General features: G+C 46.9%; 1 protein-coding gene and 1 non-coding gene across 6 annotated transcripts in view; one reads left to right on the top strand and one right to left on the bottom strand.

The window, feature by feature from the left end:
• Window positions 1–26,245, top strand: part of PPP6R2 (protein phosphatase 6 regulatory subunit 2) — a 74,623-nt gene that overhangs the window by 33,324 nt on the left and 15,054 nt on the right. For 3 of the 5 annotated variants that reach the window (XM_066254704.1, XM_066254694.1, XM_066254701.1), the window contains 6 exons: window positions 7,380–7,622; window positions 13,104–13,290; window positions 21,254–21,391; window positions 23,419–23,484; window positions 24,952–25,064; window positions 25,426–25,539. In XM_066254704.1, the coding sequence (XP_066110801.1) occupies window positions 7,396–7,622; window positions 13,104–13,290; window positions 21,254–21,391; window positions 23,419–23,484; window positions 24,952–25,064; window positions 25,426–25,539 (845 nt within the window). In that variant the 5' untranslated portion in view covers window positions 7,380–7,395. Of the gene's footprint in view, window positions 1–7,379; window positions 7,623–13,081; window positions 13,291–21,253; window positions 21,392–23,418; window positions 23,485–24,951; window positions 25,065–25,425; window positions 25,540–26,245 lie in introns of those variants that run through there. The other 2 variants (XM_066254712.1, XM_066254719.1) reach the window with 2 other exon arrangements.
• TRNAT-GGU (transfer RNA threonine (anticodon GGU)) lies at window positions 11,054–11,129 on the bottom strand. Its single transcript has one exon. It is a non-coding gene; the product is annotated as a tRNA-Thr (tRNA).

Raw genomic sequence — 26,245 nt, 5'->3', positions numbered from 1 at the left:
GATTGTATATGTAGAAAGCCCCAAACAATCTACAGATAACTTAAATCACTTAGGAAGTTGCTGGATACAAAGTCAGCTTATAAAAATATTAATTATCATATACCATCAACAAACACATTATAGTTAACAAGTTGTGCATATAGTAGCACTATAAATTAAAAGTACCTAGAAATAAATCTAATAAAAGGGGAAACCTCTGTGTAGAATACTGCAAATTAAAGGAGACTTGAGTAAATAGACAGATATACCCTGGTTTTGGATCAGAAAACTCGGTGTTGTAAATGCGCCAGTTCTCCCAAAACTGATCTAGAAATTTATCATTATTTCAATAAAAAAACCCAAGAGGGGTGTGTGGGTTTGGGATTTGAGAGGCTGGAATTGACAAGCTGACTTTAAAATGAAAGGGTTGCCTGACCTGTGGTGGCGCAGTGGATAAAGCGTCGACCTGGAAATGCTGAAGTTGCCGGTTCGAAACCCTGGGCTTGCCTGGTCAAGGCACATAGGGGAGTTGATGCTTCCAGCTCCTCCCCCCCTTCTCTCTCTCTCTGTCTCTCCTCTCTCTCTCTCTCTCTCTCTCTCTCTCTCTCTCTCCCCCTCTCCTCTCTAAAATGAATAAATAAAAATATAAAATAAATAAATTAAAAAAAAATCATTAAAAAAAAATAAAATGAAAGGGTCCATGAAAACTCAAGACATTTTTGAAGAATTCCATTTCATTCTATGGGTAAAAGATCTTGTTGAGACGTTATTTCAAAAGCTTGGACTGCTGGTGTACTTAGTTTTGGTAGGGTGCCCATCAGTCCTGGTTTGCCCAGGTCAGTCCTGGGTTTTGCCTGTGGTGCTGGTTTCATTATTAATAGCATGCCCTTTCGTCATGAGTCCTTTTGGAAGTCTCATTCGGCTGTTTCTGGAAAGGATTGACCACTCTTGTTTACTTTTTGTGTGTGTGTGGTTTTTTTTGTTGTTTGAGTTGCTAACATTTTCCCAAATATACAGCTCCAAACCAAAGAATAGCATCTGTTTATGTTAAGTAAATGGTGGTCAGGAAGGAGCGCGAGGTAGCACCAAGCCCAAGCCTGCCTGCAGTGGGGGGCTCTTTGTGCAGTGGTGTCACAACATGTAGCCTTCTTAATCTCCTCCCCTCTTGCTGTGCTTAAGGTGAGCGGTGGCTCTTGTCCTCCACCACGTATTAAATCTCATGTTAAGCCTGACTATCCTGACCTGTGGTGCACAGTGGGTAGAGCGTCAACCTGGAACAATGGGGTGGCAGGTTTGAAACCCGGGCTTGCCAGATCAAGGCATGGGAAGCAACTACTACGAGTTGATGCTTCCCACTTCTCCCCACTCTTTCTCTCTCCTCTCTCTGTCTTCTCTCTCTAAAAGTCAATAAATTAAAAAAATCTAAAATAAACCTGACTGGTGTGGTGTGGTGGATAGGGCATTGACCTGGGATGCTGAGGTCCTAGGTTCAAACTCCAAGGTCGCCAGCTTGAGTGTAGAATCATTGACAGGATCCCGTGGTTGCTGGCTTGAGCTAATGGTCACTGGCTCAGCTAAAGTCCCCGGTCAAGGCACGTGTGGGAAGTAATCAGTGAACAACTAAATTGCCATAACTACAAGTTGATGCTTCTTGACACTCTCTCTCTCTCTCTCTCTCTCTCTCTCTCTCTCTCTCACACACACACACACACACACACACACAAAATAACAACACAAAAAACAAAAACCTCATGTTAAAAGAGGAGGGAATGAGCCCTAGCCAGATGACTCACTTGGTTGGAGCATTATGCACAAGGGTTGCCAGTTTAGTTCCTAGTCAGGGCACATACAGAAACAGATGTTTCTCTCTCTGTCTCGCCTTTCTTCTTTCTCTTTCTCCCTTCTTTCTAAATAAATTTTAAAGACTGGGGGAGGGAATAACCAAACACGCATTAAACTTATAATACGTCAGTGATATCACCTCTCTTTTTTCATTCATTCAGTAGATTCAAGTATTGGTTGAGCACTTATATGCCAGGTGTATTACTTAACTCTTCTGTTACCTTTTGAAGAAAGTGTGATCATTTTGTAAGTGAAAAAGCTGCAGCCCTGGCCGGTTGGCTCAGTGGTAGAGCGTCGGCCTGGTGTGCAGGAGTCCTGGGTTCGGTTCCCGGCCAGGGCATACAGGAGAAGCGCCCATCTGCTTCTCCACCCCTCCCCCCTCCTTCCTCTCTGTCTCTCTCTTCTCCTCCCGCAGCCAAGGCTCCATTGAAGCAAAGTTGGCCCCAGGCGCTGAGGATGGCTCCATGGCCTCTGCCTCAGGCACTAGAATGGCTCTGGCTGCAACAGAGCAACATCCCAGATGGGCGAGTATCGCCCCCTGGTGGGCATGCTGGGTGGATCCCAGTCGGGCGCATGCAGGAGTCTGACTGCCTCCCCGTTTCCAACTTCAGAAAAAAAAGAAAAAGAAAAAAAGAAAAAGCTAACACTTAGGTTAAGAAACTTGCTCAAATTATATTGAGGTGCAGACTGAGTTGTACAACAAAAAGGCTCCAAAGAGCAGTGGCTTAAACTAGGTAGGACTGCATTTTTCTCTCACTAGCAGTGATCTGGTAGCTACCTGCATTGGCCGTTGGCTTTCTCTTGTGAAATCAGAAAAGTCGCTCTGCTTCTAGTCATCTCCCAAGAGATAGAAGGGCCAGAAAGACCCAGGAATTCATAGCTAGTAAGGCCTCGAGGTCCCATTGTCACTCCATGTCCATCCCTTTGCCCAGAGCTTAGTCACCTGACTGCAGTTGGCTGCAATGGGAGGCTGGGAAAGTCAGGTTTAAGGAGGTGGCCAAGTACCCATCTAAATCTCTGTTGCTGTTGAAGGGGCAACGAAAACTCAGCACAGCTAGGGTCTCTCACAACTGTTGTGTCACTCAGATGGGAGCTGTGAAACCTGGTCCTATGCTCCCATCTGCTTGGTTCCTTGCCCTGCTCATCCACTATACCCCAATACTGTCTGAAAAAGAGTCAGCCTTTAAGAACTTGTATCAAGCCTGACCTGTGGTGGCGCAGTGGATAAAGCGTCGACCTGGAAATGCTGAGGTCGTCGGTTCGAAACTCTGGGCTTGCCTGGTCAAGGCACATATGGGAGTTGATGCTTCCTGCTCCACCCCCCTGTCTCTCTCTCTCTCTCTCTCTCTCTGTCTCTCTCTCTCCCTCTCTCTCTCTCCCCTCTCTAAAATGAATAAATAAAAAAAAAATTAAAAAAAAAAAAAAGAACTTGTATCAAGTTCATTTACTGGTTGATTGGACGAACCCACAGAGGATGTCAGCTACATGTCCAGCCAGAAGCTATGACCCAGGGTTATAAGGAGCTGTGAGAAACAGCCCTTGTCCTAAAGGAGTTCACAGTCTGTGCTGGAGACATCCAGGTGGAGCCCAGGCCTTGTTCTAGAGCTTGGTTCTGCCTCTGCACAGGGCTTGGATGGTGTGTTTTCAGTGGTCTAGATGGTTCAGGTTTGCTTTGGATGCATAAGCATAGACTTGTGTAAATTATAAATTATTGTTTTATAATCATTTTAATATACCTGTGTTAGTGGTTATTTTTCACTTCTGATTTTGGATTTTTATACATCTGTTTCAGTTAGGCCATTATTTTTTTTTTTAAGTGAGAGGCGGGGAGATATAGAAGCAGACTCCCGCATGCACACTGATCAGGATCTACCTGACAGCCCCCATCTGGGACCAGTGCTTGAATCAACCAAGCTATGCTCAGTGCCTGAGGCCAATACATGGACTAACTGAGCTATCCTTAGCATCCGTGGCCATCGCTTGAACCAATGGATCCACTAGCTGTGGGAGGGGAAGGAGAGAAGCAGAGGGTCACTTCTCATGTGTGCACTGACCGGGGATTGAACCCAGGATGTCTATATGCCAGGCTGATGCTCTATCCACTGAGCAAAATGGCCAGAGCCTGGTTAGAGGCCATTTGTAAAAAAGTCTTTTTTCCTCCAGTGTAGATGTGGTCTTGTTAGTTGACTAGTTGATTGTACAGATATTCACTGCTCTCCACAAACATGCATCATCATTTTTTTCAGGCCAAATAGAATTCCAGTGATGTGTTGGTAAAAATTTGACCACTGGCTCTTTGAGAGAGTAAGAAATTCTCCTGGTTTGTAACATTTGTTGATTTCTAGTGCAAATATTTCTGTCATGTTTGATTTAAGTTATCAGTGTGATGTCACTGAAGGTAAGCTTGGGAGAGGCATACACTCAGCTCTTGTGAGCATGAGTGCTGCTCCACCCCCCACAAACCTTTTCTCCGCAGCAGGGTGACTGTCTCTTTTCTTCTCTCCTTTTGCAGTCAGGATCTTTGAGGATAACAGGTGTGGGCCACTGTTCTAGGCTCTTTAAGTGGGTAACTCATTTAATTCTCACAGCAGCTCTGTGGGACAGGGTTGCTCACTATGCCCAGTTTACAGGTGAGGATACCAAAGTACAAGAGCTCATGTAACTGGCCTCAGATTATACAATCCAGGACTTTGATCATAAACTTTTCAGATTCTAATTTCTCTTAGCAACAGTCTGTATCTGAGTGTTCTTTTGTGAAGGGTCCATTTGGATCTGTCTGATCATGTGGCAGCATTTCTCTTTGGAACCTACCTTCTGTCTGATGATCATGCTAACTGGAAAAAGTAAATAGAGAAGAAAAACAGCAAGTTGGCTGTTGGATAAGCGATTAGAAGATGTTGGTGATACTTTGCTTGGCATTCAGAGAGACTGGGCTGCCGGGGGCACTGTCAGGGTGTGGCAGGACTCCTTCTCAAGTGTCATTGCTGGGCCTCTGGGTCATCTAGGGAAAGAGATGAGCCTTCCCTGTGGGTGGGGCCAGCTAAGAAGATGCTAGCATTTCTGTAGGGCAGTATGTGGGTGCTGGGATATGAAGAACGTTCAGAAAAGAACTAAGCAGTATTTTCTGAGTAGTTCTTTTGACATTAAAATTAGCTACAGCTAAAGCAGTACCATTGTAATGAACTTTATAAAGGATGCCATAGATATGATCAGTACTTTTTTTATTTTTGTATTTTTCCGAAGTGAGAAGTGGGGGGTGGCAGACAGACTGCCACATGCACCTGACCAGGATCCACCCGGCGTGCCCACCAGGGGGCAATGCTCAGCCCATCTGAGGTGTTTCTCCATTGCAGCCAGATCCATTCTAGCACCTGAGGCGGAGGCCATGGAGCCATCCTCAGCGCCCGGGCCAACTTTGCTCCCATGGAGCCTTGGCTGCAGGAGGGGAAGAGAGAGAGAAAAAAGGAGAGGGGGAAGGGTGGAGAAGTAGATGGGCACTTCTCCTGTGTACCCTAGCCAGGAATCGAACCTGGGACTTCCACATGCCAGGCCGATGCTCTGCCGCTGAGCCAACCAGCCAGGGCCTTTTTTATTATTTTTATTTTTTGCAGAGGGATTGGAGAGAGATGAGAAGGAAGCATCAACTCGTAGTTGCAGCACTTTAGTTCTTTGATTACCTTTCATACGTGCCTTGACTGGGGGCTCCAGTTGAGCAGTGGCCCCTTGCTTAAGCCAGTGACTTTGGGCTTCAAGCCAGCAACCTTTGAGCTCAAGCTAGTGACCTTGGGATCATGTTGACCCCATGCTCAAGCAGTATTGTGAGTGGAGGGTGTCTGGGTTCTGGAGTTTTTGAAGCGAGATGAGAAGAATGGGAAGATGCCATGGTTTGGGAAAGAGAATCATGCAGAAGGGACAAGAGGCTGCCAGGGGGATGGCTAGACAGCAAGGAGCCTGTCACACAGCCATCGGGGTTCACATTGTGTGGGCAGGCTTTACTCTTCTAAATCAAATGTAGTGAAGTCCTTTTGCTATTACCATAATTTTGCAAGTAATGATTTTTATAACATTGCAAAGATTTATAATCTCAAAATACAGGCTTACTAAAAATATATATATGTTTACTTTGTTAAAGATCCAGGCTTTATGTTTTTCATTTTGTGTTGAACAGGGGCTTAGGCCCACAGACTGACATGTGAGGCCCACTCAGCAGGACAAACCTCATATTATCCAGGCAAAGACAAGAGCCTGGAGAGGAGTGTGGGATGCAGGGGAAGGACTGGGTCAGTAGCAGTGTCTCAGGGTCTAGTGGTATGTGAGGGACATGGTAGCTTCAAGGATGTGTTATTCAGCAAGATGGGGACAGTGAAAGAAGTGGCCTGGTGTGTGGGTGGGGGATGGAGGAGCAGAGGGTCAAGCTAAAGAAGCTATCTTGAGTTTGGCTTGCTGAGGTTGCGTTCTTGCGTTCTTTTTTTTTTTTTTAATTTATTGATTTGTTTTAGAAAGAGAGAGAAATATTGTTGTTCCACTTATTTATGCATTCATTAGTTGATTCTTATATGTACTCTGACCGAACCTGCAACCTTGCTGTATCGGGTTGACGTTATAACCAACTGAGCTACTGGGCCAGGATCTAAAGTTGCATTTTATGAAATGTTTTGTGTTCTTTTATGAGATGGTCAGTTGGATACGGCCATGAGAGGAGACACAGGAGAGGCTCAGGGAAACAGTTGTTACCCTCACAGGACCTAGAGTCAGGAGGCCTGGTCCTTGTGCAGGGCCACATGGGGGAGCCCAGGTGTGTCGGGGGCAGAGGACAGATGTTGCAGTGCTTTGGCACAGCCCTTATGGTTGTTTCCACTGGAAGGAGAGGCAGGGCCCATGAACAGGGTAGGGTTGGCTAGTTTGAACAATTTTGACAGGCTCTAAGCCACAGGGCTGGTCCCTAGTTTTCTGGACCCTGGCTCTGGGATGAAGGCAGGAGTATTGCCTAGGGGGGAGGAAGGAAGGACTGGATGTAGGGGAGGAGCCACTCTGGATGGAAGTGTGCAGATAGATCACAGGGCTCCTCCTTGCTGGGCCCTTTGCTCGTTCTAAGAATTGATCTACCCCAAGAGTGGCTGTCTCTCTTCAGCCAGAAAGATGTTGTAAAGTCTCAAAGCATTATATGCAGAAAATTAAAAGTATATATGATACAGAGATGTCTGGGGAGAGATGTCCGGAGTTCACTTAGGAGGAACCAGGCGTTGGGGATGGGGAATGTGAATCATTAACTTTCTTGGTTGGGGTAGAGGGGCACCTTGGTCTGACACACGGGAGACATATTTCCTAAGGGAGCCAGGGAGTGAGTGAGAGCACTCAGTGGTGCAAAAGGAGAGTAAGGCAGGCGGGTCAGTCAGTGGGGAACCAAACTTAGAATGTCTCTGCTGACTTGGGAGCCTGACCCATAGAGCAGTTGCTGGGAAGAGCTCCCTCTCTAGCACAGGCCCATGTTGGGATGGACTTCTTGGATTTGGTATAGCATTGCTGGATGGAAGTGACCCTCTTGTCTTTGCTTGCAGCTCTGTGGCCATCACCATGTTCTGGAAGTTTGACTTGAACACCACGTCCCATGTTGACAAGCTGTTGGATAAGGAGGATGTGACATTGCGGGAGCTAATGGATGAAGATGACATCTTGCAGGAGTGCAAAGCTCAGAACCGGAAGCTGTTGGACTTCCTGTGCCGGCCACAGTGTATGGAGGAGCTGGTGAGCCTCATCACACAGGACCCGCCCCTGGACATGGAAGAGAAGGTCCGCTTCAAGTATGTACTGGGCAGGGCTGCAGGAATGCAGTGGGCAGGGCTTTCTGATGGACAAGTGACAAGGCCACTCCTGTGGGAGTGGGGTGACTTTTCATTCTGAGTTATAGTGAGTTATATAGTGTGTTAGAGTCTTTTGAGGGAAAATGTGCTGAAAGACAGACCCCACAGTAGAACTGGGTTGCAGCATGAGGCCTGACTGTGGTTGCATCTCCAGCAGGAGGCTGGTTCCTATCTGGTAAAGTGGCCACTCAGGAGAGACCGTGGGAAATGCTTCACTCTGGGGTCCTGGGCTCAGCAGAAATAATATCATGTTATTAGTGACCATTCTCAGTTTTTACTAACATGTTTCATTCAACATATGACTAGGATGTTAGTAGATGACAGAAGGGAAAAGGTGGTGTGGCAAGGGCTTGAGGTGAGGCCTGAGGAGTGTGGGGACAAGGGACTTTGGGTGACAAGAAGGGACAGAGCAGACCCAGCTTCCAGTTCTGAAGGTACCCACTGGGGTCTGAAAAGGCTCCTCAGGACAGACAGGCAGCTGGACAGTGAGTGTTGGAAAGTCTCAGAACAGAGTCAGCAGAACACAGCCTGCAGGTCACATCCTGTTTTTGTGTGACTTGCAAGCTAAGAAAGGGTCTGTGGTTTTAATTTTTTGTGCGTGTTTATTTTACTGATCTTAGAGAGAGGAAGGGAAAGAGCAGGAAAGAGACACAAACATCTGTTTCTGTATGTGCCCTGATCTGGGATTGAACCAGCAACCTCTGCACTTCAGAATGATGCTCCAGCCAACCAAGTTATCCAGCAAGGGCAGGGTCTGCATTTTTAAAAGGTTGTTACACATGAAAATGACACCAATTCACATTCATGAATTGGTTTTGTTGGAGCACAAAGTACACTTAAGCCATTTGTGATTTTGAGGGCAGACCTGGTAGCTGTAGCAAAGACCACATAAAGTTGTCACCCTCTGGCCTTTATAGGAAGTGTGTAGATACCGTATTTTCTCATGTATAAGACATACTCTTTTTTTGAAAAATTTGAGGTCTAAAAACAGTGCGTCTTATACAGTGGTTGTAGGTTTTTTTTTTTACTTACATTCCCTGCTTTTTTGTGCGGATGAGTTGTATGAATTTTATGATGAATAAAACTTTTCAATGACTTTACTTAATACATTTTTTTCCCCAAATTTCAGGCCCCAAAATTAAGTTGTGTCTTATACATGGGAGCGTCTTATACATGGGGAAATATGGTTAAGTAAAGTTGAGAGGGTGGCAGGAAGTGCCTGTGGTGGGATAGTCAAGGAGTTTAAGCCATTATGATAGTCTGTGGAAGGTCAGAGAGACCACTGTGTGTAGGATACTCCTGGTCAATGTGTGTGGTCTCAGCATCACCATTTATAGCCCCCATCTTTTTCACCCTCTCACTCCCAAATGTGTCCTTTTGGTGACAACTTCTGTGGTCTCTCTGTCTAGAGGGCATTGGTGACAGGTGTGATGGGAGGAGAACAGGGTCAGGCAAAGGGATCCTGGAGTGGCATTGGTGAGCTAGGAAAGTTTTCTAGTTTGAGAGTCTGGGAGAAATTACTAATAGGTAGGTACAAAGGTAAGCAGACAAAGCAAGGAGAAACTTAATTCTAAGGGAAAGAAATATGTAGGTAATCAAACATAAACAGAGTAAATAGATCAACCCAGCTGTAGATGCACTACCTATTCACGCTAAGGTAAACACTGGATATTGGGTTTCTCACTCAGTGTGCTAGGGTACCCCATGGGTGCTTTCAGTCTGTAAATTTGTAGCCTTCTGCACAGGAAACTGGTATTATTTCTTTGATAATTTTTTTTCCTCCAGTTTTCCCTAGGACATCTAATTGGTATTAGACCACCCAGATTAATATTTTTTTCTTATTTTTACTCTTTATGACTTGTCTTTGCCTCTGTGTTCTACATCTGAGAGGTTTCTTCAAATTTTATCTTCCTAGCTTTTTGTTGATTTAAAAAATTTCTACTGTCATTTTTAATTTTTAAGAGGGTTTTTTTTTTTTTTTTTTTTTTTTTTAGGGAGAGAGATTTAAACAGGGACAGACAGACAGGAAGGGAGGGAGATGAGAAGCAGCAGTTCGTAGTTGCGGCACCTTAGTTGTTCATTGATTGCTTCTTATATGTGCCTTGACTGGGGCTCCAGCTGAGCCAGTGACCCCTTACTCAAGCCAGCAACCTTTGGGATCAAGCTGGCGACTTCTTGCTCAAGCCAGCAACCTTGGGCTCAAGCCAGAGACCTTTGGGCTCAAGCCACTGACCTTTGTATTCAAGCCAGTGACCCCACACTCAAGCCAGCAACCTTGGGGTTTTGAACCTGGGTCCTCAGCATCCCAGGCCAATGCTCTATCCACTGCACCACTGCCTGGTCAGGCTCTAAGAGGTCTTTCTTATTCTCAGATATTTTATTTTTATTTTTTTGTGTGGACCGTTAGCCAAGGCTCTGACATGGAGATATTTTAAATATAAGTCTCCAGTTCGTGTTCATGGATACTATCTTATGTGTAGTCTTTTAGGCAGTTTCCTTCTGTTCTCCACACACTTTCTCTGTTCTATGTGCCTTGTTTTCTGGTTGTTTGATTAGCGCTGTGTTCCTTTCGAGGGAGGCACTAAAGCCTGCACTGAGTGTGGCATCTGAGTGGGGTTGCTTACTGTTTGGTTAGATGACAGCTAGTTCACTTTTCTCTTTATCTCATTGGTTTCTCCAGAAAAGAGTCTTTCCAGCTCCTCCTTGTGGGATGTCAGCCTGTTAGCACACTGAGTCAGGAATTGGGGCTGGGCACCCCCGTGTTGTGTGTACCAGGCCCTGTTTCTGGACAGTGTCCTAATTTTCCTTCAGCTGTACCCGATGGCCTGAGTCAGGAACTGCTCTGGTCCACTTTTTCCAGGGAATATAAACCTCTGAGTCCTATGTGAGGGCAGTACTGCTCTTGAAAGTTTCCAGGCAGCCCCTCCACCTTGCCCCTGTTCAGGCTTTGTGTTCTGGTTGTCGCTCTCTCTCTCTCTGTGACCAGCTGAGGCTTGGACTTCCCTGGGCTTCAGGCTGTACTCACTGAGCCAACACTTTCCATCTTGAGGCATTGGGTCATAGCCACTTCTTGTCTTTTTTTCTTTTTTTTTTTTTTTTGTATTTTTCTGAAGCTGGAAACAGGGAGGCAGTCAGACAGACTCCCACATGCGCCCAACCAGGATCCACCCGGCATGCCCACCAGGGGGCGATGCTCTGCCCATCTGGGGCATCGCTCTGTTGTGACCAGAGCCACTCTAGCGCCTGGGGCAGAGGCCAAGGAGCCATCCCCAGCACCCGGGCCATCTTTTGCTCCAATGGAGCCTCGGCTGCAGGAGGGAAGAGAGATACAGAGAGGAAGGAGAAGGGGAGGGGTGGGCGCCTCTCCTGTGTGCCCTGGCCGGGAATCGAACCCGGGACTTCCGCACACCAGGCCGACGCTCTACCACTGAGCCAACCGGCCAGGGCTTGTCTTTTTTTCTTTGCATCTTTTGAGTCACTTTGAGAGAGTGTCCCATGTGTGCACATGTTGGTTTGTGTGTGCAGATAGAACTGGGTTCTTCCCATTGGCTCTGGAAGAGCTTCCTGGAGGGAGAGACTTGTGCTCTTCTCTGTGCTTGGTGCATATTTTCTTGTTTTGATGCTGGTGGACACCTCTCTGCCTGAGTAACATGGGGCTTTGCTCTGGCCTTCAGTGCTGCTCATGTGGCTTTCCTGCCCTGAACTTCGACCACACTCTCTCTGGCCTTCTGCTCCTGGTGGCCACGTACTCCTCGCCATGCTGATTATCACAGTGTATGTCCACAGTGCTAAGCCACTTCATCTGATCCTTGTCACAGTCCTTGAGGTGAGCACTGGTCACCCCTCCTTTGAGGCTGACCACACCTCTGTCTGGACAAGCTCTCAAGCCAGGACCTGCTTGTTAACTGCCCACTGCTGGATATCCTCCTGTGAATCTGCAGGTCCCTCACACCAGCTGCGACATAGACTGTTTCCTTTGAGCTCTAGGAGGTGCTGTATCTAGGCTGATGAGGAATACCATTCTATAGCCAGACTAAGGTCCTTCCCTGTTCCCCTCCACACTTCACCAATTGTTTCCTCTAGAGTTTCAGACCCAGGCCTCTCTAGCTGATCCACGGTGACCACCTGGGCTCAGGCCCATCTGGGACCCATGTTAATGGATTCCAGGAGCAGGAGGTCATAGTGACTGATCTTGACATTGTGTGGCTTTATATATAGCCTTGTGGGAGGTGGGTGCTCATACCTCCCATGTTCAGATGAGGGAGCCCAGGCACAGAGAGGCTGGGTTATGTGCCTAAGGCTGTACAGCTTGTCTCATGTCGTGCCAGTTTTGCACCAGTAAACCCCACAGGATGCTCCCACTGGGACCCTGCCTTCTCTGGGCCTTGCACCCTCACCTGTGTTCCCAGGTAGGTACCCACATACCTGGGCATTGTTACTGTCTGTTACTGGCACTGCATTCACAAGCTCTGGCCTGGACACCGCAGGTTTTTGGGTAGGCTTGTGTGTCCCAGGGTGGTGGCAGTGAGCCCCCTGGTGTCACATAGGAAGGAGAGCTCAGTAATATCATGGGAACACTCATAATGAGGTGAGGGTTATTTTGTATCTGGTGGTGGTTTTTTTTTTTTTTTTTTTTTTTTTCAGAGACAGAGAGACAAATAGGGACAGACAGGAAGGGAGAGAGATGATAAGCATCAATTCTTTGTTGGAGCTCCTTAATTGTTCATTGATTGCTTTCTCATATGTGCCTTGACTGGGGGGGCTACAGCAGAGTGAGTGACCTTGGGTTTTAAGCCAGCAACCTTTGGTCTCAAGCCAGCGACCCTGTGCTCAAGCTGGATGAGCCCGCGCTCAAGCCAGCGGCCTTGGGGTTTCAAACCTGGGTCTTCCACATCCCAGTCTGATGCTCTATCCACAGTGCCACCACCTGGTCAGGCTCTGGTGATTTTTATCAGATGAATAGTACTTTGTTTAAACGTGTTTGTATTACATAATAACTCTCCTCCATCACACCTCATAACCACTACTGCATTGTAAGCTTCCATCTAGGGACCTGTGCTTGTTTATATGTAGGGACAGGAAGGGCATGGAGAGGAAGAAAAGACAACCATGATGGAGAACCTGGCCTCAGTAACTGTGGTGGTGACAGGAGGTGAGAGAGTGACAGGTGAGCATGAGGACAGAGGCCTGGAGAGATGCAGGTTACAAGTGACCAGAGGACGGTGGGTTAAAAATGTTGACCTTCTAGTGGTTAGACATGCCATTTTGTCACAGACTTAGCACATTTATTTTGTTCCAAAGTCTGTTAACATTTCAGTCTCACCCATGGATCTGCTTCCTAAGGGGCAGGTTACTTAAGCAGCTTCCTAAGAGTTGGAGAAGTCTAATTTCACCTCCAGTTGCTGGTGTTGTGCCTTTTAGGTACCCAAACACGGCCTGTGAGCTGCTGACATGTGATGTGCCGCAGATCAATGACAGACTGGGTGGGGACGAGACTCTGCTAAATCTTCTCTATGACTTCCTGGACCACGAGCCACCTCTCAATCCTCTGCTCGCCAGTTTTTTTAGCAAGACCATTGGCAATCTCATTGCAAGAAAGACGGAACAGGTAAAACATCTGCCAAGACTGTGGGTTTGGGTTGGCGGCCTGGAAGATGCCCACACAGCTTACCGTGAGCCATCATGGTGCAACCATGTCAGCAAACTGTGGGGACAGGGTTCCTGGTGGTGTCATGGGACTCAGTGGAGTGGTGTGGGCTACTGATATGTGAGTAAGAAAGTGGCTTCCCAAGAGGTATTTCTGCTGCTGGCTCTGGAATAAATAGCTCTTCCTGCCATCCCTGGGAACTGTGCAGGACCCTAAACTAGGCTAGTGTGTCCTGACTTCAGTCACAGTAATGAGGTCTAGGGACACGCCTCCATCATGGCAGGATTATAGGATATCCACCCCTCTTAGCCCATTGTTCCATCTGTGTGTATGGCAGGTGTCTGTGTCTAGGGCACTTACTGTTTCAAAACCAGTAAAAGAAAACTTCTAGTAATAGACTTCTCTGAAAGTAGTGAGCGATTTCATTTCATTGAGCTAAGCATTGTCCTCGAGTCCCTGTCGTTTTGCTTCTGTCTCTCATTCTTCATGACACATGCTTCAGCACCACCCACTCAGTAGATACACAGAACAGGGCAAGAGATAAATGACACCCATGTCCAGCACCAGCTTCAGAGCGTCTTTCCTCTTTAGCTCCCTGCCCACCATCCCCAGTGTATTATTTCAGAACAGTTTCCAGATAGCCTATCATTTCTGTAAATATTTCAGTACATATCTCTAAAATATAAGGATGTTTTTCTTTTAAATATAACTATAGATTAGGAGGGGACAGCAGGATTTTGCTGAGCAGATTACGTTATCATACCCACAAGATATTAACTGTGATTGTTCGGTATCATCAAGTATCCAGACAGAGGACAAACCAGTACTTTGTGTGTGTGTCTGGAGCTCTGACATGGTATAGCACTAGGGCAGAGCATTGTTGATATTAGGAGATGTTGTTGGCATGTTGTAAATTTTCAGTGGACTGTCACCTTTCATAGATTCATCTTAGATTTTCAGCGGGCCTAAGGGGCTGTTTCACTCACTGCAAATATTTTCTGGAAATTGGCGGAGTATGAATGAAGAGTATCAGCAGTGGTGGTGCTTCTGGTGTAAGAGTGGGAGTTGCCGTCCCAGGAGAAGCATTGCTGCTGAGGGTAGTGCTGGGTTCCAGAAACTGACCTGGGCCCCCTTCCAGCCCAGTGACTGAATGCATGTGTTCACCGTGCTCCTCTGCTCCTTTCAGACAGTGTCTGAATAATGCATCCCTCTTCTTCCTGTGCCCCAAAATATGAACTGTACTCTTAAAAACTACTTTTTTAGTGACAAATGTAACACATGTATATGAATTTAAACAAGAATTTGTTGCCTCTTGGTCAGCAGAAACTGCTTCTCCTCTTATTCTTTTTTTTTTAAGCTAAACCTCTTTCTAAAATGATCAAACCATCCTTTACTGTTATTAATTTCAGCTTTCCTTTTTTTTTTTTTTTTTTTTTTTTAAAGGTGAGAGTAGTGTAGATAGTGAGGCAGACTACTTGCACGCGCCCTGACCGAGATCTACCTGGCAACCCCATCTGGGGCCAATGCTTGAGTACCAAGCTATTTTTAGCAAACTGTGAGGCTGATGTGCTCAGACCAACAGAGCCATCCTCACTCAGCACTTGGGGCTAGTCTCGAACCAGTTGAGCCATTGATTGTGGGAGAAGAGGGAAAGAAGGGAGAAAGGGAGGGGAAGAGAAGCAGATGATTGGTCCTCCTGTGTGCCCTATCTGGGAATTGGACCCAGGACGTCCATATGCTGAGCCTACACTCTATCCACTGAGCCGCTGGCCAGGCCCCTTCACTTTCCTTTTGCTTTGTTGTGTTTCTTTTGCTTTGTTGTATGACTGCTTTTTTTCAAATTGTATCAGAATCTAAAGTTTGCCTTTCTTACTGCCATCCTGCACCCACATAAAAGCTGCATCTTCACTCTGGCTTGCCTTTTTTATTTTTCTTTACTCTTTTAATGAGCAGAGATTCTTTTTTTTTTTATTTTTATTTACTTTTTTTAGATTTTATTTATTCATTTTTATTAGAGAGGGAGGGAGAGATAGAGAGAGAACAGGGGGAGGAACAGGAAGCATCAACTCCCATATGTGCCTTGACCAGGCAAGCCCAGGGTTTTGAACCAGCGACCTCAGCATTCCAGGTCGACGCTTTATCCACTGCGCCACCACAGGTCAGGCAAGAGATTCTTATTTTCATGTAGTCCAATTTCATCATTCTTTTTATTTATGGTAGGGATTTTGTTGTTGTTCTGTTAAGAAACCTTTGCCTAACTCAAAGTCATGTAGATACTTTTCTATATTATCTTCTAGAAGCTTTGTTTTACCTTTCATTTTGCTAACTTACAATCCACCTGGAATTGATTCTTGTAAATGGTATATGATGGAAGTTTTGTTTTGTTTTGTTTTTTGGTATTTTTCTGAAGTGAGAAGCGGAGAGGCAGAGAGACTCCTGCATGTGCCCTACTGGAATCCACTCGGCATGCCCACCAGGGGGCGATGCTCTGCTCATTTGAGCTGCGGCTCCATTGTTGCAACCGGAGCCATTCTAGCGCCTGAGGCAGAGGCAGTGGTGTTGGGGACCGAAAAATAAACAGAGTATTTTGAGGTCTAGATATCTAGGGGACAGAGGTGTTGGGCCTAACGCCCTACCTCACCTACCTGATTGAGTTACAGGAGTCTGTGCTTGATTCTCGCTCATCCAGCCCATATTCCCCAGGAGGGCTGGAAGCTAGTTTCTTATTGGTGTAAAGTTAGATTTGACTAGTATGGTGGGGGTTGTCTTTGAGTTGCCTTGGAAACTTAATTGAATTGCTAATTGCTCACATTTAGCTAGGAATAAAGATGGATGTCTTTCTGGGGGAGCCATGTTGCGGCTCAGGAACAGTAGTGACTGTTGGCAAGCCATGGTGTCCTCCGAAACCCATCCTATATGTATAATATATATCTTTAAGTCTCTGTCTATCTTTAATTCAATTTCATACTTTTTCCCGCTCAAGACCCCAGAATAATACTTGTCTTGACTGGTTTGCAACACTATGGAGCCATCCGCAGCGCCTGGGCCAACTTTGCTCCAGTGGAGCCTTGGCTGCAGGAGGGGAAGAGAGAGACAGAGAGAGAGGCAAGGGGGAAGGGTGGAGAAGCAGATGGGCACTTCTCCTCTGTGCCCTGGCTGGGAGTCGAACCCAGGACTTCTACACACTGGGCCAACACTCTACCACTGAGCCAACCGGCCAGGGCCTGGAAGTATTTTTTAAAAATATGCATATCTAGTTGACCCAGCACCATTTATTGATAAGGCCATTCTTTCTCAATTGCTTTACAGTGCCCCCATTGTCATAAATCAAGTGATTATGCCTGACTGATGGTGGCATAGTGGGTAGAGCATTTACCCAGAAAGCTGAGATTGCTGGCTTGAGTGTCCAGTGTGGGTTGTTGACAGGATCTCAGGGTCGCTCACTGGCTTGAGCACAAGGTTGCCAGCTTGAGCAAAGGGTTGCTGGCTCCACTTGAATCCAAAGTCACTGGTTTGTTGCCTGGTTAAGGCACATATAAGAAGCAATCATTATACAACTAAGTAGAGCAATGAGTTGATGCTTCTATCTATCTCCCTCTCTCCCTCCTTTCCTATCTCTCTCTCCCTTCTTTTTCACTCTCTTTCTTTTCTTTCATTCAAAAAAAACCCGTCAGCCTGACCTGTGGTAAAGATTAGACCTGGGTAAAGTGTAGACCTGGAATGCTCAGGTTGCTGGTTCAAAAACCTGGGCTTGCCTGGTCAAGGCACATATGACAAGCAACTAATACGTTGTTTCCTGCTCCTCTTCCCTACTCCCTACCTCTAAAATCAATAAAACAAAATCTTAAAAAAAAAAGTCATACAATTACATATATATGTGTCCACTTCTGGACTTCATTCTGCACTGTTATTCTTTTTTTTTTTCCCCCTGAAGTTGGAAACGGGGAGGCAGTCAGACAGACTCCCGCATGTGCCCGACCGGAATCCACCCGGCATGCCCACCAGGGGGCGATGCTCTGCCCATCTGGGGCGTTGCTCTGTTGCAACCAGAGCCATTCTAGCGCCTGAGGCAGAGGCCATGGAGCCATCCTTAGCGCCCGGGCCAACTTTGCTCCAGTGGAGCCTTGGCTGTGGGAGGGGAAGAGAGAGACAGAGAGGAAGGAGAGGTGGAGAGGTGGAGAAGCAGATGAGCGCTTCTCCTGTGTGCCCTGGCCGGGAACTGAACCCGGGACTCCTGCACACCAGGCCGACGCTCTACCACTGAGCCAACTGGCCAGGGCACTGTTATTCTATTTACAGTTGCACCAGTACAGTCCTCTCAGGTTTTTTTCTTCGACATTGTTTTTACTATTTTTTGCTTTTTTACATTAATTTAGAATTAGCAGATTTTAGGATGTTTGTCAGTTTCCACGTTCTCTCCTATCCCTCCCCCCCCAAAAGCTGCTGATATATTTCTTTAAATTTTTATTTCTTTATTGATTTTAGAGAGAGGAAGTTGAAAGAGAAACTCTGATTTGTTGTTCTACTTATCTATGTATTCATTGGTTGATTTTTGTATGTGCCCTGACTAGGAATTAAACCTACAACCTTGGCATATCAGAACAATGCTCTAACCAACTGAGCTACCTGGCCAGGGCCAAAATTGCTGATATTTTGATTAGGCTTGTATTGGCTATAGATCAGGGTTGGCAAATTATGGCCCACAGGCCAAACCCAGCGTGTTACTTGTTTCTTTTTTTTTTTCTTTTTTTTTTTCATTTTTCTGAAGCTGGAAACAGGGAGAGACAGTCTGACAGACTCCCGCATGCGCCCGACCGGGATCCACCCGGCACGCCCACCAGGGGCGACGCTCTGCCCACCAGGGGGCAATGCTTTGCCCATCCTGGGCGTTGCCATGTTGCGACCAGAGCCACTCTAGCGCCTGAGGCAGAGGCAAGGAGCCATCCCCAGTGCCCGGGCCATCTTTGCTCCAATGGAGCCTTGGCTGCGGGAGGGGAAGAGAGAGACAGAGAAGAAAGCGCGGCGGAGGGGTGGAGAAGCAAATGGGCGCTTCTCCTGTGTGCCCTGGCTGGGAATTGAACCCGGGTCCTCCGCACGCTAGGCCGACGCTCTACCGCTGAGCCAACCGGCCAGGGCCGTTACTTGTTTCTATAAAAGAAATTTACCAGAACACAGTCACTCCCATTTATTTATTTACTGTCTGTGGCTGACTTTGTGCTGCAGTGACACAGCTGTGTTGTCAGGGCTTGGGTAGCTGGCGATCTAGCACACCTTTCATTTTCATTAGGTTTATTGTTAGGTAGTTGATATTTTCATAATTTTTTATTTTTTAATTTTAATGAGAAAGGAGTGAGAGACAGAGAGAGAGAGAGAAAAGGGGGCAGTAGCAGGAAGCATCAACTCCCATATGTGCCTTGACTGGCAAGCCCAGGATTTTGAATCGCAACCTCAGCATTCCAGGTTGACACTTTATCCCCTGTGCCACCGTAGGCCAGGCAGTACATTCCTTTTATTGCAGGGTAGTATTTTATGGCATATGAGTATCCCAGTTTGTTTGTCTAGGCTGATTTTTGGTTTTGGCAATTATCAGTAAAGCTCTATTACCTTGGAGGAAAAGCTTTCATTTTACTGTTAAGTATGATGTTTGTTGTGGGGTTTTTGTAGATTTTTTTTTTATCAGAGTAAGGGAATTTTCTTAATTCCTAAGTCTTTTTAGTTTATAACATGAATGGTTGTTCAAATTTATTGAATTTTTTTACTGTATTAAGTTGATTGTATGATTTTTCTCCTCTATTCTGTTAATAGGTAAATTTCACTGAATGCTTTTCTGATGTTAAACCAACCTTGATTTCTTAGAATACACCCAACTTTATTGTGATATGCTTTCTTTCATAGTGCTGAATTTTTGCATCTATGATCATTAGTGAGAGTGGCTTATAATTTCCCTTTCTTTAAAAAAAAAATTTTTTTTTTAATTTTATTTTTTTACAGAGACAGAGAGAAAGTCAGAGTGAAGGATAGACAGGGACAGACAGACAGGAATGGAGAGATGAGAAGCATCAATCATTAGTTTTTCATTGTGCATTGCGACACTTTAGTTGTTCATTGATTGCTTTCTCATATGTGCCTTGACCATGGGCCTTCAGCAGACTGAGTAACCCCTTGCTTGAGCCAGCGACCTTGGGTCCAAGGTGAATTTTCGCTCAAAACCAGATGAGCCCACGCTCAAGCTGGCAACTTCGGGGTCTCGAACCTGGGTCTTCTGCATCCCAGTCCGATACTCTATCCACTGTGCCACTGCCTGGTCAGGCTATAATTTCCCTTTCTTATAATGCCCTTACCAGGTTTTCAGAATGAAGGTTTTATGTCCATATATAATGACATGGGGCATACTCTCATATTTTATGTTCCTGGAAGACTATATGTAGGATTGGGGTTGTTTCTCTTTAAATATTTGGTAGAATTCACTAAGGCCATTAGAGCCTGGAGTTTTCTTAACAGATAAAAGATTTTGTATCTTTCAATGCTCTAGAGTTATTCAGATTTTTACATTTTTCTTGTCAGTTGAGTATATTTTGCAAGGAAATTTTTATTTTTTATTTTTATTTTTTACGGGGACAGAGAGAGAGAGTCAGAGAGAGGGATAGATAGGTACAGACAGACAGGAACAGAGAGAGATGAGAAGCATCAATCATCAGTTTTTCGTTGCAACACCTTAGTTATTCTTTGATTGCTTTCTCATATGTGCCTTGACCGAGCAACCCCTTGTTCAAGCCAGCGACCTTGGGGTCTCGAACCTGGGTCTTCTGCATCCCAGTCTGATGCTCTATCCACTGCGCCACCGCCTGGTCAGGCGCAAGGAAATTTTTTTCTAAATTTATATAAATTGGCATAAAATTATCCCCAATAACCTTTCACAATAGTGTTTATATCTGTAGGATCTGTAGTGATGTCCTTGTTTTATTCCTAATAATCTTTCTCTCTAGGAGCTTAATCCTTCCAGAGAACCATCCTCCTACATCTTTTGCTTTCCTCCTCCTCCTAGTGTTCCCTTTCTGTTCCTCCTTTGTCCTCCTCCTCCCCTTCCTTCTGGCTCAGTGTGAGTGTGGCTGACATCCCCTAGCTGGGTGGTTCTTCTGCATGTCCTCGTTGTTCCCAGTGGAATCCTGGGTCTGCCTAGCACAGTGACCTGGATATTCAAGGACTTCATCCCTGGTTGAGCTGAGCTAAACATGCAGACTCGCAGCCCAGAAGGACTCTGCCCACACTGTGTTGTCCACCTGCATGCTCACCTATAGTCATCTCCTGAGCAGCCCATTTCACAGTTCTGGTTGCTGTGCCCCACTCTGTCTGGTGGCTTCATACAACATACTTAGGTGCTCTCATCTTGTTGATGCTGGCCACCGGCCAGCCCAACACCTCTGCCTCTTCTTTTCTAAAACCTCAGTCCCAGTTCCCTTCAACCACTTACAGGACCTATCAGTGACTGCTGTCTTGTATGCTCTGTGTTCTGTAGGTTGGTGCCCGAGGTCCAGGGCTGTCAGCAGTGACTGTCATCTCCTGGCTCAGCTCTGTCTAGGCCAGTCATTTCTGTTGAAAAAACTTGAATCAGTGTGTCCCAAATATTTGCTGTGCACAGTAGCCTGTGTGGTGTCACTGGGCCATTTATGTCATGTTCTCACGGAGGCTCACCTGCAAGCAGACCTCTGTCAGCCTGCCACCCACCCTGCCACTGTCCCTAGGACTTTCCTGTGTTCAATCTCGGCCTGTCCTTGGAGACGTCTTTCTTATAGCTCTCTAAGGTCTTCCTATTATTTCTGCTCAACATAATTGAAGATTAGTCTTTCTCATGAACATTCTTCAGGGAACGTTTCAGGGTGTTAGGATCTGCCCCACTTTCTTACCCCAGGGTGTTTGACTTCAGGTGATTGTGTTCCTGAAGAAGAAAGACAGATTCATCAGCCTGGTCCTGAAGCATATTGGCACCTCGGCCCTCATGGACTTGCTGCTTCGCTTGGTCAGCTGCGTGGAGCCAGCTGGGCTCCGGCAGGAAGTCCTGCGGGTGAGTGTGTGGGCCCTGCCCTCTGTGTCCTGTCCCTGTCTCATGTGTGTGCAGATTCTGTGAGTGCTGGTACCGGCCTACATAAGGAGGCTGGACTTGAGCGAGAGCTCAAAGCACTGGCATGCTTGGCACTCCCAGCTTCCCACTCCACATGTTTTTCTTCCTCTGGGATCATTGGGGCCCTTGTCAAGGCTTATACTCAAGGCAGGGATTGGACTCTGCACTTTTCCATTGTCCTGCCTCAGTCCATTCAGAAGCAAAGAGCAGAATGGTTCCTCCCTCCATGCCAGACCTCTCTCTCCCAGCCTCTGCTCTGTGAGGAAGCAGAAGTGAGCTTCCCTCACCATCCAGCCCCTTCCCCCAAGGCTGTGGCATTGTGGCCTGGCACAGACCTGTGTCATGAGGAAAGCAGGCGCTGACAAAAACCCCATGCAGGGAAACGGTGGAGACCGTGGTGGCCTGTGGTTTGTCCAGGAGCATGTGCACATACATGTCTGTTCTGACTGGTGTTCACAGTGCCCCCTGGCCTTTCCCAGAAAAGTGGGGGTTCTCAACCCAGACAAGTTCAGGAAAGCAATGCTGGGCAACCCGTTCACTGATGTTTCATGGTTTTTTTTGTTTGCCATGCAATTTAAAATGAAGTAAAGTAAACCATTGGTCCTTCTTGCCCATTTTCCAGCTCCTTGAACCAGGTGACAGTTGTCATCAAGGTGGCAGTGCTCAGTCTTAGGAAACTCATGTCACTCTGGAGAACCTCCCACTTGCATCAGTCACAACAGTCAGTATCCCAAAGCTAGTGCAGCGTAGACATCAGCTGTTCTTCAGAGTTAGTGGGAGCCTGCATTGCCTTGCACTGCACTTTCCTGGAAACAGGCCGTCCCGTTTCTGCATGAGGAATGCACTGGGCGTGGGCAGCTGAGTGTGACCCAGGTCTGCCTGGGCCACCTCACTTTGGACCTCCTGCAGTATCCAGCATGTTTGTCCTCCTGGTGCTCCTATAGTCTCACTAGGGTCCTTTGCTCCAGACCTTTGAAAGGTCTTGATAACCTCAGGAGCAGAGGCTGAGTTGGGCCAGCACTGGGAGAATCCCACAGGTGCTCAGGTGTTTATTTTTGTTTTGTTTTTAATTAAAAAAAATTTTTTTTAATTTAGTGAGAGGAGGGGAGGCAGAGACAGACTTCTTCTTCTTTTTTTTCTCATTGCGCGTTGAGACTTCTTAGTTGTTCATTGATTGCTTTCTCACATGTGCCGTGACCGCGGGTCTTCAGCAGACCGAGTAACCTCCTGCTGGAGCCAGCAACCTTGGGTCTAAGCTGGTGAGCTCTTTGCTCAAGCCAGATGAGCCTGCGCTCAAGCTGGCAACCTTGGGGTCTTGAACCTGGGTCCTTCCGCATCCCAGGCTGATGCTCTATCCACTGCGCCACCACCTGGTCAGGCAGAGACAGACTTCTGCATGTACCCCGACCAAGATCTACCTGGCAAGCCTACTGGGGGGTAATGCTCTGCCCTGGGACCATTGCTCCATTTCTCCAACTGAGCTTTTCTTAGTGCCTGAGGTGGAGGCCATGGAGCCATTCTCAGCACCCAGGGCCAACTTGTTCCAATTGAGCCATGGCTGCAGGAGGTGGAGAGAGAGAGAGAGAGAGAGAAGCAAGAGGGGGAGGAGTGAAGAAACAGATGAGTGCTTCTCCTGTATGCCCTGATCGGGAATCGAACCTGGCACATCTACACGCTGGGCCGATGTTCTACCACTAAGCAAACCAACCAGGGCCTTCAGGTGGTTTTTTAAAGACAGCTGGCATATGTTTAAGATTCTTTGCCATTGGGATATACAAATGGTAATTCCCTCCTTTATAAATCTTGGGCCACTCCAGAATTCAGCACTGCTGTTCTTTCTGGGTCTGGGTGGGCATACGTATTGGGCAGAGTCTCTGTCGTAGAGCCCGGTACGTGAATCTTCTGCACCAAGGACTTTTCTCCATGTGGTTAGATGTGAGCCGTCATCAACAGGCCTTCTTCTTTTTCAGTGGCTTAATGAAGAAAAAGTCATCCAGAGACTTGTGGAGCTGATCCATCCGAGTGAAGATGAAGACGTGAGTACAGTGCTTACAACCCGCCTTCTGTAGAAGGCAGCTCTTGGGCTTTGGGATAGTGCCCTCTGCTGTTGTCTGAGAGTCAAGTCAGTCCTTTCCTCAGATCAGAAACATCTTCCTTTAATCAAGTGCTGATTTTTAGACTTTTTTTTTTACTAAAAAATAATACATACATATTATAAAAAACAGTTTGAACACAGTTGTATTAGTTTTCTATAGTTGAGTAAAATATCACCCTGAAACTTACTTGCTCATAACAACAAGTGTTTTTATCTTAGTTTCTGTGGGTCAGGGATTGGGACACAGCTTAGTAGGTCCTCTGTCCAGGAACACTCAGGGCATCTCAGGACTCAGAAGAGGGAGGGTTCGCTTCTAGGGTCGCTGGGCCTCAGCAGGACTCGGTTCCTTAAGGGCTGTTGGCTGGGATCACTCTCAGCCCCATGCCCAGGGGCCTCTCTACAGGCAGCTCACACAGTATGGCTCCTGGCTTCCCTGCAGTAGGGCAGGACAGAATCCTTCTCTTGCACACTCATCTAGGAGTGAAAGTCCTCATTCTGGTGTGTTCTGCTCCCTAGGAGGGAGTGGCTAGTTCCAGCTTTGCTTGAGGACATGGGTGGCAAGGCAGAGAGCTCTGGGAGGAAGCCCCACTGCCAGTGGAGAAGCATGGGAGTGGTGTTAGGTTTCCTCTGCCAGCCCTTCCTGTGGTAGCCACTGTGGAACAATTAGGGTATTTCCTGACAGGCCTTTTCTCCACATGACAAAAGAGATACATGCTGTCCTCAGCAGTTTTGAGAGCAGTGTCTGAGCCTTAACTGCTTCCAGGCCACTCTGTTCTTTGTTCTTGTCATTCCCTGAGAGAGTGTCTATGCCCCTGATGCTGCCCACGAGTGTGAGCGTGGGCTGACTGACCCGTCCCCAGTCCCACCAGCAGGTGTGAGGCAAACAAGCCAACCTGGTTGCTTCATTTTTCCCTAAAATGGTTGGTGCAAGCACTTCCTAAATTTAGCCCAGTATTCCCATAACATGCACATCAAGGCTGCATGTCCTCTGTTCACCTGCCTTGCAGAAAACCCTCACTGGTCAGCAAGCACACTGAATCAGATTCCAAATTTTCATGGGGTTCATGGTTCCCTGAAAAGTTGTGTTTCTTGATTTCTCTGTAGCAACTTTTATATTTTCATGAGCTTACAGGACTTATTCTGAATATTAGTAGCTTGTTAATTTAAAATACAGTATCAGTAATGTAGCTCAACATGGGCCTGAGGGGTGCAGCCATATGTGCGAGAATCGTTTGACCACTGAGAGCCCCTTTGAACTCAGGAAGTTCAGTGCTCCCAAAAGTCTGGGCAGATCTGCATCGTGACAGTGGAAAAGCAGACCAGGCTCTCAGAAGTGAACTGGCTCCAATTGTCCGGCAGGCTGGCTCTGCTGATGTTTCTCCTGGCCCTGCTTCCCTTGTCTTTCCAGAGGCAGTCCAATGCTTCTCAGACGCTCTGTGACATCATCCGGCTGGGCAGAGAGCAGGGCAGCCAGCTGCCAGAGGCTCTGGAGCCGGACCCCCTCCTCACAGTGCTAGAGTCGTGAGTGCTGGCCGTGGTGCTGGTTGGCGGGTGTGTGGGTGCTGGGATCTTTCTGAGTCATGAGGATATCTGCAAGCCCTGCTCTGAACACCGACAAACATTGCCACCTCCTCTGATGCAGATTCTGATGAGCTGGATGTGAAATGCTCACTCCAATCTGGACTCAGTTGATGGGCCTGTTTCTCATGGGAGGGGTCTCCAGGCAGGTCCAACGAGTCCAGGCCAGCAGGGGCAGTTGCATCCTAAGAACCCTGGGCACCTGGCCTGAAGCTTGAGCATCTTGCCCTTCCAGGGGAGGGGAGACTATCCCTTCTGTGTGTGCGTCTGCTCCACCAGGCATGACCCCATGTGTGTCTGACAGGCAGGACTGTGTGGAACAGCTTCTGAGGAACATGTTTGACGGTGACCAGACCGAGAGCTGCCTCGTCAGTGGGACTCAGGTGTTACTGACTTTGTTGGAAGCAAGGCGGGCTGGGTGAGTGCCTCTCGTGAGGGGAAGCATAGCTTGACAGCTGAGTGTAACACTTTAGTGGCAGATGGCTCAAATGAGCAGTCTGGTGTGTTCTTAACTGATTTTCAGTTGTTCAGCTAATCATATAGACTCTCCTTGTTGAAAGCTAAATCTGTGGCTGTAGCCAAGACCCCATTGACCTTTGCTATCGTTCACTTCCCACCTCATTCTGAAGGTGCTGCTGTCACCTGTGGACAGAGTGTTTATAGATGTATCTGTGGAGGAAGTGTGGCTGGTGGGTTTCCTAAGGATTGTCCGATGAGGGGGAAATGCTGCCGCTGCCTGCTTTGTTCCGTCATGGGTGGTGAGAGTGGTCTGACTCTCCCAAGGTGACTATAGTTCCCTCGTTTCCTTGTGCTGGAGGGAACTTCAGTATAGCCCAGCACTGAGAGCCTGTACATTTTTATAAAGAGAGAGAGAGAGAGAGAGAGAGAGAGAGAGAGAGAGAGAAAGGGAAAGAAAAGAAGAACAAGAAAATGACAAATTGGCTTAATCTCGATAGTGAGATTATTAGCAGTCTCTCTCTCTCTTTCTCTGGTACCCAATACATATTTATTAGTTTTTTACCCAAAAGGAGAATTATGATGTTATTATTGTTTGTTCTACCTAAGCAACCAGAATACTGAGTTTTTCACCTTCACGAACACAGGAAGTGCAGGCTGCTCTAGGC

The sequence above is a fragment of the Saccopteryx bilineata genome, chromosome 1, assembly GCF_036850765.1.
Source record: "Saccopteryx bilineata isolate mSacBil1 chromosome 1, mSacBil1_pri_phased_curated, whole genome shotgun sequence".
Classification (NCBI taxonomy): domain Eukaryota; kingdom Metazoa; phylum Chordata; class Mammalia; order Chiroptera; family Emballonuridae; genus Saccopteryx; species Saccopteryx bilineata.
The sequence above is the reverse complement of the archived record's forward strand: the minus strand, read 5'-3'. Positions and strand labels throughout refer to the sequence as shown.